Source organism: Callorhinus ursinus, unplaced genomic scaffold (assembly GCF_003265705.2).
Source record: "Callorhinus ursinus isolate GAN/ISIS: 27379988/994484 unplaced genomic scaffold, GSC_fseal_2.0 scaffold12, whole genome shotgun sequence".
Lineage (NCBI taxonomy): Eukaryota > Metazoa > Chordata > Mammalia > Carnivora > Otariidae > Callorhinus > Callorhinus ursinus.
The window spans coordinates 20,724,418-20,744,252 of record NW_027397074.1 but is presented as its reverse complement, the minus strand read 5'-3'; the positions used below and the strand labels follow the sequence as shown (position 1 = coordinate 20,744,252).

General features: G+C 35.1%; 1 protein-coding gene across 3 annotated transcripts in view; it reads right to left on the bottom strand.

Annotated features, from left to right (window-relative positions):
- The window catches only part of VPS50 (VPS50 subunit of EARP/GARPII complex), a 139,635-nt gene that overhangs the window by 84,651 nt on the left and 35,149 nt on the right, over positions 1-19,835 (bottom strand). For all 3 annotated transcript variants that reach the window (XM_025872898.2, XM_073898828.1, XM_073898829.1), the window contains 3 exons: positions 7,736-7,778; positions 6,274-6,372; positions 4,667-4,807 (listed from right to left, as the gene is read on the bottom strand). In XM_025872898.2, coding sequence (XP_025728683.1) covers positions 4,667-4,807; positions 6,274-6,372; positions 7,736-7,778 — 283 coding nt within the window. The remainder of the gene's footprint in view (positions 1-4,666; positions 4,808-6,273; positions 6,373-7,735; positions 7,779-19,835) is intronic.

Below are 19,835 nucleotides of genomic sequence, written 5' to 3'. Positions count from 1 at the left end.
CACCTGGGTGGCTCAGTCGGTTGAGCATCCGACTCTTTATTTTGGCTCACGGCATGATCTAGGGGTCATGAGATCAAGCCCCAAGTCAGGATCCGTGCTCAGCATGGAGTCTGCTTGAGATTCTCTCCCCTCTGCCCCTCCACTCCACAGCCCCCTCCACTCATTCTCTCTCTCAAATAAATAAAATCTTTAAAAAAGAAGTCCACGGCACACAAAAGATTCACAATGTTGGTTTTCTTTCCCTCATACTTAACTTAAATTTGAACTGTGTCAAACATCACACCAATTAGAGACAAAGAGGGCAATTTAATTTACTCAAGAAACATTTACTAAGCACCTCCAATGTGTCAGACTCTGAGAAAACATATACTGAAACGATTTCAAAGTTTTTTCTAAAAAAACTCCATTTTTCACCAAAGTTATTACTACATTATCAAGTTCATTTCAAAAACAGAACTCAAAACTCATTAAGCTCATTTGGAAATGAAAAACTGAAAAATGGTTGGGAAAATTTCAGCCAGCGTTAGCCAGCTCTATTATCATAAAATTAATCAATAACATCCTAATTAACATGTTAATATAACCTTCCCAAGGAAATCCAACAGCCTGCCAAAGAAGGTTGTAAAAAAAATTTTTTTTAAACTTTCAAATAACCTACAAAAAGTTTCTCTACAAGGTCACTAAATAAATAACATCCACTTAGTGTCTATAAATCTCTCCACAGACTGGTATCAACATGCAGGGATACATCGACGTAAATGCAATCACAAACAAGGCTTAATTTTTTTAAGTAAATAAAATAACTACTAAGCCCCTTTCATTAGCCCTTTCCAGAAATGAATGAGGTTTAATTCTCATTTGAAAATTTTGCTAAGTATCAGTCATTTATTTGAGCTTCAAAATAATGTATACGTTTTTAAAGGAGCCTAAATTATTGATCTAACAACTGTTCGCCAATAATTCAAGAAAAACAGGAAAACCAGACTGAAAGATAAACTATAAGAAAAATTGTGCTTCTAATTAAATCATTCAGAAAACATTGTTTAGTAAAGAAAGAAAAGTAAGTACATGCAATTACAAAATAATTTCAAAAAGCTCAAAGCCAACTAAGTTTTTAAACTGAGAGCAATGGTTGACGGGACACAAATGGCAGAAATGTCATAACGGGATAGGATGCTGCTGGCCTTAAGAACTCTGAAGTTCTCGGTTTACCAGAGTAAATAAAAACAGAATGCTAATTTTACCCCAGATTTCTTTGTAAAGGGATATCAAAAAACTTCAGTTCAATTTCATTCTAACCCATTTAGTAATAGATGGATATGAATGGTTTAAAATAATACTAGAACAAGGGCAAGCAGATGATTAGATCTCTTCATTTCCAATCCCTTTCCATTTAAAGGAAACACAATTGTTCCCGTTTACAGGAACTCCACCCCTCTCTCAACTCTGATGAGTATACTATTTCATGTATTTCATTTTTTAATGTTATATGTAAACTCTATGATTAAGGGCTTCCTTCAAAATACTGCTACTATACAGAGAAAACCAACTGCCCAAAGGCCTGAATTCTTTCTTCTCATTTCTAAAATCTACCAGTCAACATGTTATATGCATTTCCCGAGGGCTCTGTTGCTTCTTTCTTACCTGACATTCCATTGCCACATACACTCTCCCATTAGCACATCCTCAATAAGTATTCTCAGTTACTTTTAATCAGAGCTAAAATGATTCCCAATTGCTATATATTGAAAAAATCAAGAACCTTACATTCTAATACAAGGCTCCTTCACAAATCATCTCCCTTGCCTGAGCTGTGCCATTCCAGATCCTTTATATGTGTTCTCACCAGGAAAACATATTTAAATCTCCTTTCATCAGTTTATTTATTAAATTTCTAAGGGTTGCTTCCATTTTTCCTCTCCTGAGCTAATCATCTTCATTTACAGAACTCAGTTACTAAAAGGTCACATCTTTTCATCAAACTAACAAATAAACAAATATGATGAGAAATAATTTCTTCCTAATCTTCCCTGGCTTAAACATGTCAAAAAGAATTCAATATTATAAAACAAATTAAAACTTAGTTAGGTTTCAAAGAGAGATCCACATCCCTGTCTGCCTGTGGCAGCACTGACTTAAATACTTCTAGAGGCCTGGGGTAATTTCTGAACTTCTTTAATTTCTTATTGAGAATTGTACCAAAGAAAATGGGCCACCTTAAAATGCATCACATTCTTCACCTCATTATTCAGCTCCCCTAAGTCTGTTCTCTCAACATAAAGAGCCCACCATACCTAATTCTGTTAAATCCTTTCCTCAAAAGAAATTCCTTCATGAAGCCATCATCAACATTTGCTACTATTCTCACCACTTCAAAACTCTTTCAATGAATGTTTTAGCACAGCTTGAATAGAAACCAGAAGTGTACAATTGCATTGGATCATTAATAACCTATGTGCTGGCTGTTCTGGGTGGGGGGGGGGTTTCTATCCCTAAGCTCTAGTATACCAATAAATCACTTGTTTCCTTAATTTAATTATATATACCTCACTACGATCACACATAGATAATTTTATAAAGAATTACCAGATGTTTCTTGGAGTCATTTTAACAAGCATTAACTCAAAATAAAATCAAGAAAGATAAGCCCTTTGTTACCTGATAATTTAAATATATACACAGCTTCAAAAGTCAGTTTAAAAAAAAAAACAGTGAAAGAAATTCCAAAAAAAAACAAAAAAAACAAAAAAACCCTAACAACCTATGGTAAACACTATAAGCATAAATTTTTGTTCATAAACATTTATAAGTACAACTTTCAGCTTTGCATTACATAAATGTACAGAGGACTTTCTCAAGAAGCAGGAGCACAAATATGTTTGACTTAAAAACATATAAAAATTTAATGGTAACAAAGTATACTATGCACATGCACAAACACACACCAGATTTAACCAAAGTAAAGAAGACTGAAGGACAAAAGCCTAATTTGTTTAAAATGTTTGTTTTAATTATTATCAGTTATTTTCTGCTGTAACAGAGAAATCACCAACTTGTAATAATTTGCTTTACCATTTAAATCATCTCTTCACAACAGCAACACTAATAGAATCAAAAAATGAAACTGATTTCTTGTACATTTAATTTAAAAATATATACTATCAACCTAAGAAAATATTTGAATAAGAACAACACATTTCAAAATCATTGAACTTTAACAAATGATGACTGTACTTAAAACTGGATTGTCAAAAATGAAATTATGCAACTATATCACACTTTAAGTTAATAATCATTAAATTTTTGAGTCTCATGATTTATGAAATGATTTTAAAGACATTTTTTAGCTATATTAACAACCATCCACTGTCATTATTAACTTAATCCTTCATCTATCATATATAATCACATCCTCCTGGAATATTTATTATAGCTCAAGTAAGAAGATTTCTTCAGATCCCAATGAACATATAACCTGCACTTTTGACAAACTCACCAAAGAATTAAGATTCTCTTAATTTTATACTAATCCCTGGACATAATTACAGGAGAGAATAGACATCTACTTCCTAGAACTGTTATTTTCTGAGTTGATATTACAAATAATTCAAGAATGTCTCCAGTGAGAGACACAGAACATTCTTGAACTAGAAGTAAAGAGACCAAGGTCAACAATAACCACCACATTGTCAAATCAAGGGTCAATTCTGTAATATCACCTTATGACATAGGTTTACAGTCAATTCTCCTTGAAATACTTACTTCTGTAGGCTGTTCCACCATCTCCTAGTTTTTCCCCCACCCAGCTAGCTGCTCTCTCTCTGACCCTTCTTCCTGGTCTCTCCTCCTTACCTAATCCCTGAATGTCACAAGGCCCAAGGGTCCCATGGCTCCTTTATCTACACTCCTTTCCCAATCTTCTTATCAAGTATCATGGCTTTAAGTACAATTAGATTCTGATGACTCTATCACTTCAGCTCTCATCTCCATAAGTTCTTTTATCCAACTGCCTCCTCAACAAGTCCCCTTGAACGTTAATAGTTATCAAACAGAATTCATGACTCTCCACTACAAATCAGTCTTCCTTGTAAACACAAATGACACCACTCACTGTTCTCCCAGTTGTTCATCATTCTCTTTTCCTCACACCCTACGTCAATCCATCAACAGGACCAATTCTAAAACAGCCCATCTCAGTTCACTTCTCACCTGTGGTTCTATTACCTACAGACCTCTTGTTTCTTTAAGAATGAAAAGAAATTGGTTACAGATGCTGACAGAAACAGCATTCATACACACAGAAAGACTGATGGAAAGTGTATACAGGAAACCAGCTAAGATGACTGCTTAGAAGTACCTTAGATGCAATCACAGAAGAGAATTAAGAGCCTGAGAGAAAAGGGTAAAAGAAGCTATGACAGAGTAAAGAGTCCACTTAGAAGCAAATGCCCTCCATCAATCTGTACCATCTCATCAACCTTTACCATTTGTGTGACTCAACCTTCCATTATGAGAAAAAGAACAATATGGGAGAAAAAAAAGCTTTCGGCAAATGTATTTCTTTTTATTTCAGTAGCATCTTCAACTAATAGGTGCTAAGAAAAACGGGATATAAATTCAAAAACTAAAAGAGAGGCAATATGAACAGAACTAAGTTACTACATACTGTACAGAGATCCTTATATTGCAGCTTTTGGAATTTTGTATCTGTGTTTCCTGAACATAGTTCCACATAACCAAGAACAACTTGAAACACAGTATTATGAATGGCTTGAGTGAAGTGCATGTGAAGTTGATCCATTGCTGTCTGTGGAAAGAAAAAAAACATGCAACATAATTTCGTGTTATTAAAATAGATAAATTTCAATGGACTTGAAAAACATAGGAAAAAATCTTTACCAATTATAGATACAGCACAAAGATCACTATTATTTATAAAATTTTAATTGTACTGATTGTTTGCAAAGAATCCTTCAAATAACCACAACATCCTAACCCTAAAAATAAATCTGAATCATGAACCCTGCTTTGTTGCTTTGTATTTATCCATCCTGCCTATATTTGGTATCCATACTGCTCTTTTTTGGACATGTCATGTAAAAATCACACCTTTGGATCCCCTCTGCATCATTCCCTTACATTGTTCAGGATGCTTCTCAATGGTTACCTTCTCAGAGAACCCTTTCCTGACTATCCTGTATAAATCAGTGTCTTCCATGACTCTATCCACCTACCCTGATACATATTTCTTTATAGCACTTGTTACAACCCAACACCCTGTCCATTTATTTCTTTAATGTTTGCTTCTGTTACTAGAAGATAAGATAGATGAGGGCCCATATTGAGGTGCCTGGAGCAATGCACACAATAGGGGCTATTAAATATTTAATGAGTAAAAGAATTAGTCTAATGAGGGTAATTAGAAGTTATAATCATATTTTCAAAGGTCTTTAAACATGTCCAAAATTACCAAGTGTCTATCTTCTTTTAATTTCTCCTCAGTAGCTTAAGATGTGCAAGATAATTAAGTAAACAACCAAATTTCTTTATTCAGACTTAAAATGCAAGCAGTTTCAATGGTTTGGTAAATTCTTAGATCTCCTAAGAGATGGACAGGAGACCATTTAGGGGAAGAAAACATTTATATCTATCACATTTAGCTGTTTTATAGATAAATGTATAATCCTGTACAAGCAGAAGGTACAAATAACTTTCAATGACCCTTGCTGCAAATTTTTCAAGGAAGCCCTTGAGCAGTAAGAGAATGTAAAACCATGCACCATGGGAGTAGTGAAGTCATTCAGAAAGTAAGAGAATCCCTTGAAAAATCTGATAAATGAAATGGAGCTGTTTTACAGAGGAAACATACACACTACACAAAAGTTTACATACCACTTTGAGGGAAAGATGCTGGCCCATCTCAGAACCATGAAGCTCCAAATTAAGAAGTTCTTATTCAGGACCAAGAGCTGAGGTAAAAGACTACACATCCCCTCCAACTAAATTATCTTATAATAACACTTCAAAAAAAAAAAAAAAACTATGTAAAATTGTGAAAATATTAACCCTGACAACACTTCATAGCTCAAAACAAACTTCTGTCATGTTTTAATCACACTCCATACACTGAACCTATGTGAATATGGCAAAAAAGTATACTTTGTTAAATGAAACTTTTTAAGGACACTACATTAGTAATATTCAGACTTGAGCATTCATAAAGATCAACATATTCCTGATTAAGAAAGAAGCAAACATTCTTTCAAAACTAACCTGTGTTTTTCCAAGAAGTCGATAAGCCTGCTGAACCTTGGTGTAATGGTTTATGTCAAAATTCTTGCAGATTTTGGAAAGAGCTACATCCAACTGTTCCTATGGAATTAAAACAAGAGGCAAAGAGGCAGTTAAGGAATTGTTTTCAAGGTAATGAGAGGAAAGTATTAAGACTAATTTTTCATTTCTTAATTAATATCTAAAGACATTTACTATCACACTAGATTTAATAGTCAAAATCAAATTTAAATAAAAATATAAATAGATTGTAATTCTCATGCATTACCAACTATAATAAGTTTACTAAGATGTCATTAATAAATGAGGAATCTAAAGACCCATACCTAGTGTTTCAAGAGACACATAAGTATAAATAGTTACTAAAAGTAACTTTTTATTTTTACTTTATGTTTCCTCGTACATCTGCTAAAACTTACAATTATGTGAACTGAATTTATAGGACTATTAAAAAATAACAGTCCTTCTATAATCACTGAAAAGTAATTCTCAACAAAACTACATTGGCCTTAAAAGCACATACCTCAAGATACATACTTTTATATCTAAATGCATCAACTTTGTCTAAGGATTTCTATTTCAATGATTTCATTTCAAAATAATGATTCTCTACCTAAGTACAGAATAATATTGTATACTGAGAGTGAAGAAATACTGCGCTTTCAAAAGAAAGTCCTCAATATTCAAATGATTATTTACTTAAGGGATTTTCAAAGCATTATCTTTATGTTTATCAAATAAACTGCCATTCTTACAATTAGTAAATAATTGCATTTATGATGAAAACGTACTTTCACAAAAGGTTGTTTGAAAGTCCAGCCTCAATTTTTATAAGTACTCTCATCAGGAAAATGATAAAATAAAATACCAGAAAACAAATAATTCTTATTAAAATCAATACCCTGCTTTGCAAAGATTGCCAAGTAAAGAGATGAACTCTGAACAAATGTAGGAGGAAGAGCAAGACTTCATGCTCATAATGACATATCTTTTCCTTTCCATTTCTATATTTTGATGAACTGTATGAAATATTAGAAGGTTTAGGAATTTAGGAGGGTTCATCAGCCAATAATTATTCTTATATAAATTAACTCACTGAACTAAAAAGTTAATAATCAAAAAATAATTAATACATGGTAAATACTTTGGCTATAATTTACATGAAAACAAATCTATGATTAACAGTTTTGGGATCTTTCTGGATAGGGTGTTTTCAGATACAAAATACCATTTTCAGATCCCACAACTCCAATAGTATTATTGAGTTTACAAGTAGATTAGCATTAACTCAACCATGCACAGATATCCCAAATTAAAAAAAACAATAAAGTGTTGTGATCTAGAACACTGGTAATAACAAAAAACATAACATAAGATGCATATGTACTATTCAAAAACCTCTGAAAAGAGAAAAGCACTTAACTTATGATGTAATCCTTCTTACCTCAATTTGTTCTAAAGTATCTTGAAGCTTTGAATTCAATTCACTATCAAATAAAACAGAGTTAGATGTGACTATCTTTAACAGAGACAAACTAAGTGCTCAAAAAACATATACTAGCTGAATAAATAATTCATAAATTCACAGATAAACAGTATGAGCAGTAAGATATGTTGATTCTACAGACAGGGCAATAAAGCAAGAAAAATAAAAGGAAAAGAATTAGAAAGAATAAAAGAGTCATAACTGACAGCAAAAGAATTGTATAGGTAGAAATTCCTAAAGAATAGATAAAAACTAAGAATTCAAGAAATCAAAATTGATAGCAAGTTTTAAAGATTAAAAAGTATTACATAGATAAAAGGTAGAATTTCCAAAGTAAAAGCAATTTCTATATACTAGAAACAAAGAATTAGACAATAAAAAATTTTACCATTTCAAAAAACCAAATAACTAGGAATAAATCTAATAAAAAATAGGCAATACAAAACTGAGCTAAAATAAAGAATACTGAAATACATGAAGATATATACTGTGGAAACAAACTATAGCCTTCAATATCATTAAGATATCAGTTCTCACCAAAGTGATCTTCTAGAATAACTAAAATTTTAATTAAAACTCCAACAGGTTTTTCTTTCTTTGTGTATGGAAAATGTCAAGCTGCTTCTAAATTTATGTGGAAACTCAAATAATAGGCAGGAATATCTTGAAGAGCAATGTTGGAGGACATATACTAAAATAGGCAAAGGTTATAAAGTCACAGCAATAAGATAGTGTGGTACAAACAGAAGAATTCATAAACTGATCAAACGAACAAGAATAAAAATAAAGGGCAAAAGGCTTGAACAGATACCTGACAAAGGAGATACCTGATTGGCCAATTAACATACAACAGGCACTCCAAGTAGGCATTCAGGAAAAGCAAATTGAACCTACAATAAGACAACATAACAAACAACCAGAATAGCTAAAAATATTTTTTAAAAATTAAAAAAAATGACATCAACAAATGTTGGCAAGGATGCAGAACAAATGGAACACTGAATTCAATGTTGGAGGAAGGGGAAATTGATAAAACCTCTTTGAAAAACTGTAAGATCTACTGAAATTCAACATACATTCATCCTATATTCCAGGAGTCCTAGATACATATCTTACAGAAATGCCTATACAACCTTTGCAGCATTATCTGTAATGGGCAAAACTTAAAGCAACACAATTGTCTATGAATAATTAAATGGATAAAGTATGATATATTTATGTGATGAAATACTATAGCAATGAAAATGTATCACCTGAATCTCAAAAACAAATTGACAAAAAGTCCACTATATAGAAGTCACTACATGGTAACATTTATATAAAGTTCAAACCAGGCAAGACAAACCATAGTGACAGAAGTTAGAACAGTGGTTAGGTTACCTTGGGAGAAAAATGACTGGGATTGGGTATGAAGGAAGCTTCTGGGGTAACAGAAATGTTCTATTTGCATTTCTGGGATGTAATTACACAACTATGTTCACTTTGTAAAAATTTATTTAGTTATACACTTTGGATATGTAGTTGAATCTGATTTTGTTCCCTTTAATTTTCCCTAGGTCAGTGAAAAAAAATTAAAAACCAGAACTGCTATTATTTGAATTATAGTATTTCATTATTAAAAAGGATCTGTGATACCTAACAAAATAAATACAACCATAGAGAAAATATTTTAACAAAAAAAATTAAGGCAAACTAAAATAAAATAGAACAAGTGAAAGGTATAATTGTACAAGGTATTGTTTTACAACTGTTATCTGTTTATGAACTTGACTCTCAAGGTCCTAGCAGCCAAAACAAATAGGGAGGGTCCAAGTACACAATTTAGTGTCCATAATATCAAAAACATACCAGCACTCAAGGGAAAAACAAAATAAAAAACCGAAGAAACAAAAATCACTTTTGTTGGCATTTAAGTTCTGGGAGAAAATTTTACCAGAGTTCTAAAAAAGGGAACAATAATCTTTTATCTCCTAAGGCACAACACCCTTGACAATAGCCTTATATAATATATAATAATGGATTCATGGATTCATTGCATTTGCTTCTTACACAACCTTTTAATGAAAGCTGAGGAAATAACACCAGAGTGATGAGACATACATAGATACATATATAGATAGGTAGATATAAAGCAATGTATCAGAAAAGTAAAACCAATAATACAGCTACCCATTTTTTTGGTGGCCTCAGGGATAAACGTCCAAATACATGGAGGAATTAGACAATTTGCTACAAATCCTACTTATCGTAAGCACACTTTTGATTAAAGTTGAGAACTGGAGATTATTCTAGTAAAAACTGAGACTGAACAAAACTATGTACTTTGACAACCAAAAATAGAGGGTTGATATCTTATCGGAAAAATTAAGATCTCTAACCAGGATTTATGCCTAGAAAAATAGCCACAGCCACAGCCACAGACATAGGTTAAGGGAATACATGTAGGCAGGACTGAGATTTTCCTTAAAAAAAAAACAAAAGGGTTCTGGGACAATTTCTGTTCAAGAACAATGAATGAATGAATGAATGAATGAATGAAAATGAGACTTAAAAGCCCCCAAATAATACACCAAAAATGATAGTCATGATAAGTACCTTGGCACTTAGAATTAAAAAGTTCCTCAGCTCCACCCCTTCCCCCCAATACTTCTTCTCCTACAGTTGTCCTTTCTCCCACTTTTTTTTTTTTTAAGATTTTATTTATTTATTTGAGAGAGACACAGCGAGAGAGGGAACACAAGCAGGGGGAGTGGAAGAGGGAGAAGCAGGCTTCCCGCTGAGCAGGGAGCCCGATGTAGGCCTCCATCCCAGGACCCTGGGATCATGACCTAAGCCGAAGGCAGAGGCTTAACGACTGAGCCACCCAGGCGCCCCATCTCTCTTTTGATTCAGGTCATCACCACCCATTCAATCTAAGCTAGAAATCTCTAGGTCATCTTTAATTCTTTCCTCTCTTCATGTGTGAACTGGTAAGTGAATCCCGACAATTCTACCATTTCAGTATTTCTCATATCCACCTATGTTTCTCCTTTTTCAATTATGTGTCCTAACTCAAGCATTACCACCTTTTGCTTGAATTATCTTAATGGTCTCCTAATGAATCTCTGCACACAACACTCACACCCGCCCTTCAACCCATCATCCATTTATTTGACAAATACCATCAGCCTACTGTATACCAAACACTCTACAACATCCTCCAAAAAGCTCTCAGGGATAGCTCTGACCAGGGGTCTCAATATTCTACTTGATCCGGCAAACACAGTTTTTCCTCTAGCTTATATGTGAAAGGCTTCAGGCAAGGCCTGATCAGTCCTGTGGGCCTGACCATTTCCTACTATCACACATCTGGCAGTTTCGTGTAAGTCACCTGCCTGGTCCCTACAGACATCTGAGTTTGCAGCTTGTAATTAAAGCAGAAATAAATTCATATTACTCCACTGCTTTAAAACATTTGGTGGCTCCCCCCAATAAACCAAAGATAAAGCCCCAAATTAGTATAGCATGTAAGATTCTTAACAATGACATGAAAAATGAACTTCCCCTTCACTTTTCAGTGCCTACATTTTAGTCATGTGGACTACGGGCAATTCCCCTAAGAACCTCAGACCTTCACACCCTCTGTTCTTGTATATAATGTTCATGAGAACTAGAACATACTTTCTCCTTTTCTCACTCACAAATGTCCATCTGTCTTTCCAGGCCTATCCTAATGTCATCTTTTCTAGGAAGTCTTCCCCTTCAGACTGTTCCACTCAGTTTCACAATGCCCTGTTTCCAGCATCCCACCTGATAGAAGGGAGTATCTGTGACTGTCCCCTTAAGCAGAGACTGTGGCTTATTCTCCAGGACTCCCTAGGACTAACTAAACTCACTGCCTGACTCACTGCTGAGTCAAATTTATGATTCAAACAAAAAGAGTGAAATTTCCCCATCACATTCCTTTAGCCCCTATTTTTTACCTCAATAAATAAAACTACAGAGATAGAAAAAGAGAAAGGAGCATGTTTTAGAAGAAAAAGAACTGCACTGAACTCTAGGTCTACAGGTGCATTAGCAAGAAGACAAGAGAGATAAGCAGAACTAAAGCAGTTCCACTCCTCTATCATATAAGGCTAAGAAGCTCATCTAAGGCTGAAGATAGAGACACAGATACAGAAAGGCAAGAATACCTGGAATAATAACTAGGTTAGAACTGGTAAGCATATTCTTACAGGGAGCATCTTGAGTTTGGTGGAAAAATAAATATATCTAAGCTCATTCACAGTTGAGAGTAATGATTTCTTCAACTTGGCAACTGGAAAAAATGGGCTTTAGCGTTTATAAAATTATCATAAATCTGAATGGTTTTACTGCTTCTATTACTTATGGTTAAAATGATTCTATATCCTATGTATTAAGAGTTAATGTAAACATGGTAATGTAAATAGTATGTATAATATTTTAAATATAAAATCTATAAATCAAACATTTTGGCTTTAAAATGCTTTTAAGGGGCACCTGGGTGGCTCAGTCAGTTAAGCATCGGACTCCTGATTTTGGCTCAGGTCATGATCTCGGGGTTGTAAGATCACACCCTGTGTCAGACCCCATGCTGGGCCTGCAGCCTGCTTAAGATTCTCTCTCTCCCTCTCCCACTGCCCCTCCTCCACCTCACCCCCCCTCCTAAAAAAAATGCTTTCAAAATCTACACGTGCATTTTGACAATTTACTACTAATTGAAAATACATATATAAAAATTATGTGATTAAGGAGTGTATATATTAACTGTACAGCCTTCAAAGAAACTTTTAGCCATCATTTAGAAACACAGATTCAAGTCATTTCAGTCAATTAATCAAAGTATGCTAAAAGGATCTACTCATAAACATTTGGATAAATAAAAGCTACATTATGGTCAAAAAATTTACCAGTTCTCAGATGGAAGGCTAAAAGCTATTAAAGGCTATCTGCAAGCTGAAAAGAATGAAGTAAACAATTTTGGGGGGCACTTTTACCATTACTACAGAAGATATTAAATATATCCATAAATAACCAATATTGTTCTCTTAAATAGCTGATCTAGGACATATACACTCATAAAATGAATCCTGGAAAGGTTGTATATAAATCAGAATTTTGTACCGATTTGACCACACAGAAAAGCAACATGGTACAGAGGTAATTAGCATTTTAGTGGTCTTTCTCTGGTCTGTTATTATTGAGTCATGTGGTTTAAGTCTCTTAATATTCCTGGGCATCAGCTTCCTATACAAAAGTGTGCTAGATCCAAAGGGTTGCTTCCCACCCTAAAGTTTCAAGATCCTATTACATGCTAAATATCAGTTACTCAATAACTGCATCTTTGTATATGATTCAGTAGAATGCTAAAACTTATAAAATTAGCTTAAGTAAAATTTATACTTGCAAGTTTATACTGTATGTCCATTGACCCTGGATATTCCAGGTATTTAGATCAGAGATCTATTCCTGTGGTTTCAATCTAGTCACAGCTGGCAGAGAGTTTATTAACATTCTTCAGAGAAAACCTGACTTTCAAACACTTTGAGGCTAAACCAACAATGGTGAGATACCATGAAGTGTCCACATGGTCTTTCAAACCATGTACAGACTGTAAAAGAACTCCAAAAATCACTGAACCTACCCAGACCTCTGTCCTCACTCTGTTCAAAAATCAGAGTCCACTACTAAAACTACTAGAGATGTTCAAAATATCTCCAAACTTTATGAATTCTAATTCTAGAGCAGAGGTCAGGTCCAGGAGCCAAATCTAGCCAACAGCCTATGTTTCTAAATAAAGTTTTATTGGAACACAGCCACATGAACTTATTTACATATTGTCTATGTGCTAGGGCAGAGCTAAACAGTTGCAAGTGAGACGTTATGGCCCACAAAGCTTAAAATATTTATTATCTGGCTCTTTAAAGACAAAGTTTGCCAATCCCGTGCTAAAGTTCAACAGACCTTTCAGTTGGTCAACTGATCAAAGTTAAAACGAGAATATTTATACCTGTGTGTGTGCATGTCTATTTACATGTATGTTGAATGTTGTAAGTACAATTGTATAACCGTATTTCATTTACCCATTTCTGATTTACCCAAAATCTTCTCATCTGAGTGGAGATTTAACTTCTTGGTTTTATATGAGCCAAATCACACACAAATTGTCTATAATTTCAAGTTTCAGTTTCTCTGTGATAAGGCAGGAACTTAGACAAAGGCAAAACAATCTGAATGCCAAATCATATTTAGTTACCTTATATCCCCTAGTTTTTATGAGTTGTCTCGTCTACTTTCAAAAACCTGTTTCCTTAGTTTATTTACTTAACATAAATACAGTAACAAACACAACTGGTAGAAATAGGTTTAGGAAAAAAAATACAACAAACTCAGCTACTGGAGATGAATAAAAATCGGCCTCCTAGCCACGAGCTTCCACTGTATATAATAGTTATTACATTATCAGACAATATAGTGTAGTAGTGGTTAAGAGCAACAAGCTCTGCATTCCAGGAGACCGAAGTTTAAATCCTAACTCTGCCACCTATTTTACAAAGCATCAATTTCCTCATCTATAAAATAGAAATGATAATAACACCTCTGTGGAATATTTTGTCAATACCAAATAAGAAAAGGCAAGGGAAATGATCAGTACAGTGCTTGAACACATAAAAAAGCCCAAAAAATGTTAAATATTATCACAACCATCATCACTATCATCACCATCATGATTCAATTTTTAAGAGCTAAAAAAATAAAGCATTAGTGAAAAAAACCTTATTAAAATCTAATTTAGAATTACTGTACAGTTGATGCCGTCAAAGCTAACAGTGCCTAGCTTCTATTCACACTCTTATGCATGTCAATATTTCCATTCCCGTAGGGGTATAAGAAGCAAGCCATTCACAGCATGAACATTTCTGATGGTCTTTTGTTTATGTACTCTGTGTTCTTAACTGGCATATTATCCCACAGTCCTGCCTGTTAACTGCCTGTTATTATAAGCTCCTGGAGAACAAATACATTTCAAAAGCTCTTGGTATAACAAGAAGCATCTCATGCAGATAAGGATTAAATAATATTTCATTCTTGTCTCATCATCTCGGAGTAAAGAGTCTGACACAGACGACTTTCCTAGACAACTGGCGAAATTTTAGAACACCAAATAAAAAGAGAAAAATCCTTAAGTTTCTTTAAAAAAAAAAAAAAAGGCACTATTTATGAGAATGAGAATAGCATCTGACCCTGTCCTACAAACAGAAGGCTAAAAGAGACAACTGACGAATGCATTCCATTTTCTAAAAAAAAAAATAATTTTTCTTTCAATCATGGGTATGGAGTAAATTAACATCATTTCAAAATCTGAAAATTGATTTCCCACATATTCCATATCGGAAAAATTTCTCAAAGGGATAACTGTAACAAAACTATAACAAAACAAGACAAAGGAACATATAAAAAAGGAAACATTGTAGAAATGATAGCAGTTGAAGAGGACCTAAAAAAGGTGAAAAATGTTCAACAAATAAAAAAACCAATAGATTTTGATTTTCATGTAGAGAGAAAGGATTACTTTTCTTTTTTTATAAGTCCAATCACTCTACTTAGTCCTGCAGATAATATTTATATAATCATGATACACTAAATACAATTTCTATTAGGTTAATTTTTCTGGAAGTAACCTACTGAGAAAACACAGAAGATTTAACTATAGCTGCAAAAAGAATATAAATGTTATAAACTTGACCAAGTACAAATAACAGTTTCACTAACATATCCTGGAAAACAGAGAAGAGAAGCAAAAGAAAGCATACCAAATTCCTATCTCTTATTGGTATTTTAATAGGAGTAAACAGTCAGAGAATTAACAACTATTTACAGTGATGAATCAGGAAAAAGATATTTTAACACAGTACTTTAAATTACAATGAAATCTACTGGAAAAAAAACTAATAAGCTGTAAAAGTGGTTTACTCCAGGGAGTAGAAAAGAGAATGGTGGGTAAGACAGAAAGAAACTTTTACCTTTTAAGACACTTTTGTTTAAATATTATGTTTTGTCATCAGATTTTACTTTACATTATTTCAAAATGGCACAGCATGGGGGAGGGAGACAGAGGAAAACAAATTAAAATAAAAGATAAGGCGTGCAGGCAGTATGCGAATAGCATGCTGTCAATAACTCGGCCCACACAGATGGAGCAACAGGACTCCAGATCTACCCCGGGGTCTAGGTAGCTGGCCTGGTGACCCAGCCAAAACACACTGCTCTGAACACAGTCCCAGGCAGAGTTCCTAGGTTCCCCTTGCCTGAACCTAGACAAAGACAGAGCATGACATCTTGCTAGAAGGGAATCAGAGGGGAATAGGGGACCCACAGTCCCCAGTATTGCTCTATTTGTACCAAAAAGCTGGGTTCATTATCCTACAATTTAAAGAAGTTCTACAACTTACAATTTTTATTCCACTGCCAAGTTCATATTCTGAGGGGGAAAAAAGGGTATTTTGAAGATTGTGAGAAATTAAATACATGTGTGTATGCTAAAGTATAGTACTCAAAAAAGATATTCTAGTTCTGGTGGTATACAAACTTTTGAGTGCATAATCCAGAATGCTCTCAGATTCTCTCAAGTAGTTTCTTTCAAATGAAATAAACAATAAAGCAGTTTTGACTTTTAAAAATAACTTTTCTTGAAACTAATTTAGATAAATTTCAAGTGAAAAAGAAATTAAATGCTTCATTCGCAGACATACTTTAACATAAACATACTCTGATTCCTATTCCCAGTAAATCCCAAATATACGATTCTGTCGATCAACTCAAGAAATGTCAAATAATGTAAAAATGTTCCGTCAGTTATAAAAGTGAACAAAACTCGTACACTATCTTTTATTAAAGATGTTGAAACACACCATATCTCAAGGAAAATACAAGGTACTGAAGGGGTACAAGTTTTCTTTCAGTTACATTGTATTACTTGGTACTTAATGTATTAAGCTACACAGTCATATAACCTGAGACAGACAACACACTCAAGGGCTCTTTATGCAGAAGCAAATACATGAATTCTGTTTTTCCTGCTTTCAGAATCTTAAGAGTCAGCCCTCAGTTGCCCCATGTAATCTACTCCTAAGACGACAGGGTCTCTCCCATCTACCAAAACCCTTTTTTCCAACAAAAGAGCAATGTGACTAGAAAAGAAAAGAGGAACATACACTCTACCTAGGAAAAATTAAAAAGTGGACAAGCAGGTACGTTGTGCATATGAACTTGCCTAAAGTATATAAAAAAAAAAAAATTATACCAGAATCCAGAAATGCTCTGCATCACGGGTTGTTTGTTGTCTTAGGGACATTTCTAAAGGGAATATACTTCACGATTCTCTCACCATCAAGAGAAATGAAAATAAATTTAAATGTTAAAGAAAATGAGAGTATAAACAGTTGGAAATTAGTTACTATTCCTCAGATTACCAGAGTGTCAAATGATTTTTCACTCTGATTCACTCAGGTCCAAGCAAAGATTAAATCTTGCCTTTGGTTAAATTCCACAGCTCCAGGTCAATGAAATGAATTTTTAAAGTGTTGATGAATCATGTCTGAGCGGTCCCAACCAGACAGCTCAAGAACAGGTACAGTACTGTATTTAGAAGACCAGAGGAAAAAGAGCAAAAGAAAGGAAAATAAATGCACAAAATAAAAGAGGTACATCCAATTAATAAAGACATAAAAGGAAGAGAGAATAAAATTCCTTTCGTTTTTGTGGACTCAACCTGACCTACACGTCAACTAACTCTATCACCATAGCTCATATCCCATTATCTACAGGAAGTGAACAAATTTCTCATGCTCTCCCAAGTAGGAACAGAAATGTAAAACAAGAAAAAATGAGACTGGGTTAAGCAGGATGAATGGGGGCTAGCAGAGAAAAAACAGTGCTGGTGTGTGAGGAAGAATCCCGGTAGAAGGCTTGGCATCGCCACCAAACAACTCCAACTAATAGCAAAGCTCTCTGAGCCACGCCGACATTATCACTACATCGCCAAGTTAAAAACACAACTGTAACAGAGGTCCTGCAAAGCCTAACATTAAATTAATTCCTTGGGACATTTTAATATATCTATGCAAGTATTTTTACCTATTTTCAGAGAATAAGACAAACTTTTCTTATTATTACATGTACAATTCACATGTGTAAACACAGCGTGCATCTTATATAATGTACTCCCTAAAAAAATGCAATTATTACTTTAAGTCACCATTACTGATCTTTTCAATTTCAATCTTTTCACCAGGTCAGATAACTGTAGTCACAGCTCCTCCACATATCACTATATACGAGAAAGGACTCAGAAGTCACTTCACTCTAACTTTAAAAAGTCCAAATAAAAATTTCCTTAAGGAGGGGGCAGAGCAAGATGGTGGAGGAGTAGGAGACCTGGATTTCGTCTGGTCTCAGGAATTCAGCTGAATGGGGATCAAACCATTCTGAACACCTACGAACTCAACAGGAGATCGAAGAAAAGAATAGCAACAACTCTCTGACCAGAAAAGTGACCACTTTCTGGAAGGTAGGACGTGAGGAGAAGTGAACCCGAGGCGATATTCGGGAGGATAGACGGTGGGGGAGGGGGTCTCCATGGGCCGCTTCTGGCAAGTGATAGAGCCGCGAAGCACAAAATCGGAACTTTTAGAGGTCGGCTCTGCTGAGGGACATCGCTCCAGTGGCTAAGTGGGGGGTGGAACCCTCACAGGACAGTGTGGTCTCAGGACCCTCGGGGTCATAGAAAGACCGGGGGTGCCTGAGTGTGCCAGAGCTCCCAGGGATCGGAGCGGGGAAGCCGGCTGCAGAGACAGAGCCAAGGCGCGGGCTCTCAGCTCGGGGTGGCCATACACTGTGATCCGCGGCCCAGTCGGGCCACTGCTCCTCCAGCAGGGACCCAACTAGCGGCAGATCCGGGGAGACTCCCCTTCCTCCCCCGGGAGGAGCGGCGCGGGAACGCACCACAGGGATCTGCTGGGTTTGGAGACTCCACACAGGGTCGGGAGCCAGAAATAGAAACGCTCGGTCACAGGCCGGGTGAGCACGGAGTGCGGCCGGAGACCGGGGAGACGGGAGTGACTGACTGCTTTTCTCTGGGGGCTCACTGAGGAGTGGGGCCCCGAGTTCTCGGCTCCTCCGGGGAGGAGATTGGAGGCCACCATCTTCACTCTCGTCCTCCAAAGCCGTTCGGAAAGCTTGCAGGGAACAAAAGCTCCAGAGAGCAAACCCCAGCAGATTACTTAGCCTGGACCGACAGGGGCGGGGCAATTCCGCCTCCGGCAAAGACATTTAGGAACCACGGCAACAGGCCCCTCCCCCAGGAGATAAACACGAACAGCCAGCCAAGACCAAGTTTACCGATCAATGAGAACGGGAGAACTCCAGCACTAGGGGAATACTGAACATAGAATTCATGGCTTTTTTAACATGATTCATTAGTCTTTCAAAGTTAATTTTTTTTAACTTTTTTTTTGGATTTTTCTTTTTCCCTTCTCAACCAACATCTTATCAATCCCTTTTTAAAAAAAAAAACATTTTTATTTTTCATTTTTAGAGTCATATTCTACCCCTTCACAGTAGTTACCCTTATTTTGGACATATATATTATATATATATATAAGTTGTTCTCTCTTTAAAATTTTGAGATACACTTTCTTCTAACAAATCAAAATCTACCCTAAATCACTAGTGTATGGCTTTGTTCTAGTCCCCTGCCTGATCACATTCTCTCCCTTTTTTTTTTTTAAAATCTTTTCTTTTTTCAAACAACTTCTTATCAACTCCTTTCATAAAATCCTTTATAATTTTCATCTTTACAGTCATCTTCCATCCCTTCATTGTATCAACTTATTTTGTACATATATAAGTCTTTCTTTCTTTAAAATTTTAGGAGGCACTTTATTCTAACGGACCAAAATATACCCAAAATCTAGTGTGTGGCACTGATCTATGCACTAGCCTGATCATATTTGATCATATTCTGTTTTTTTTTTTTGTTTTCTGTTTTTGTTTGTTT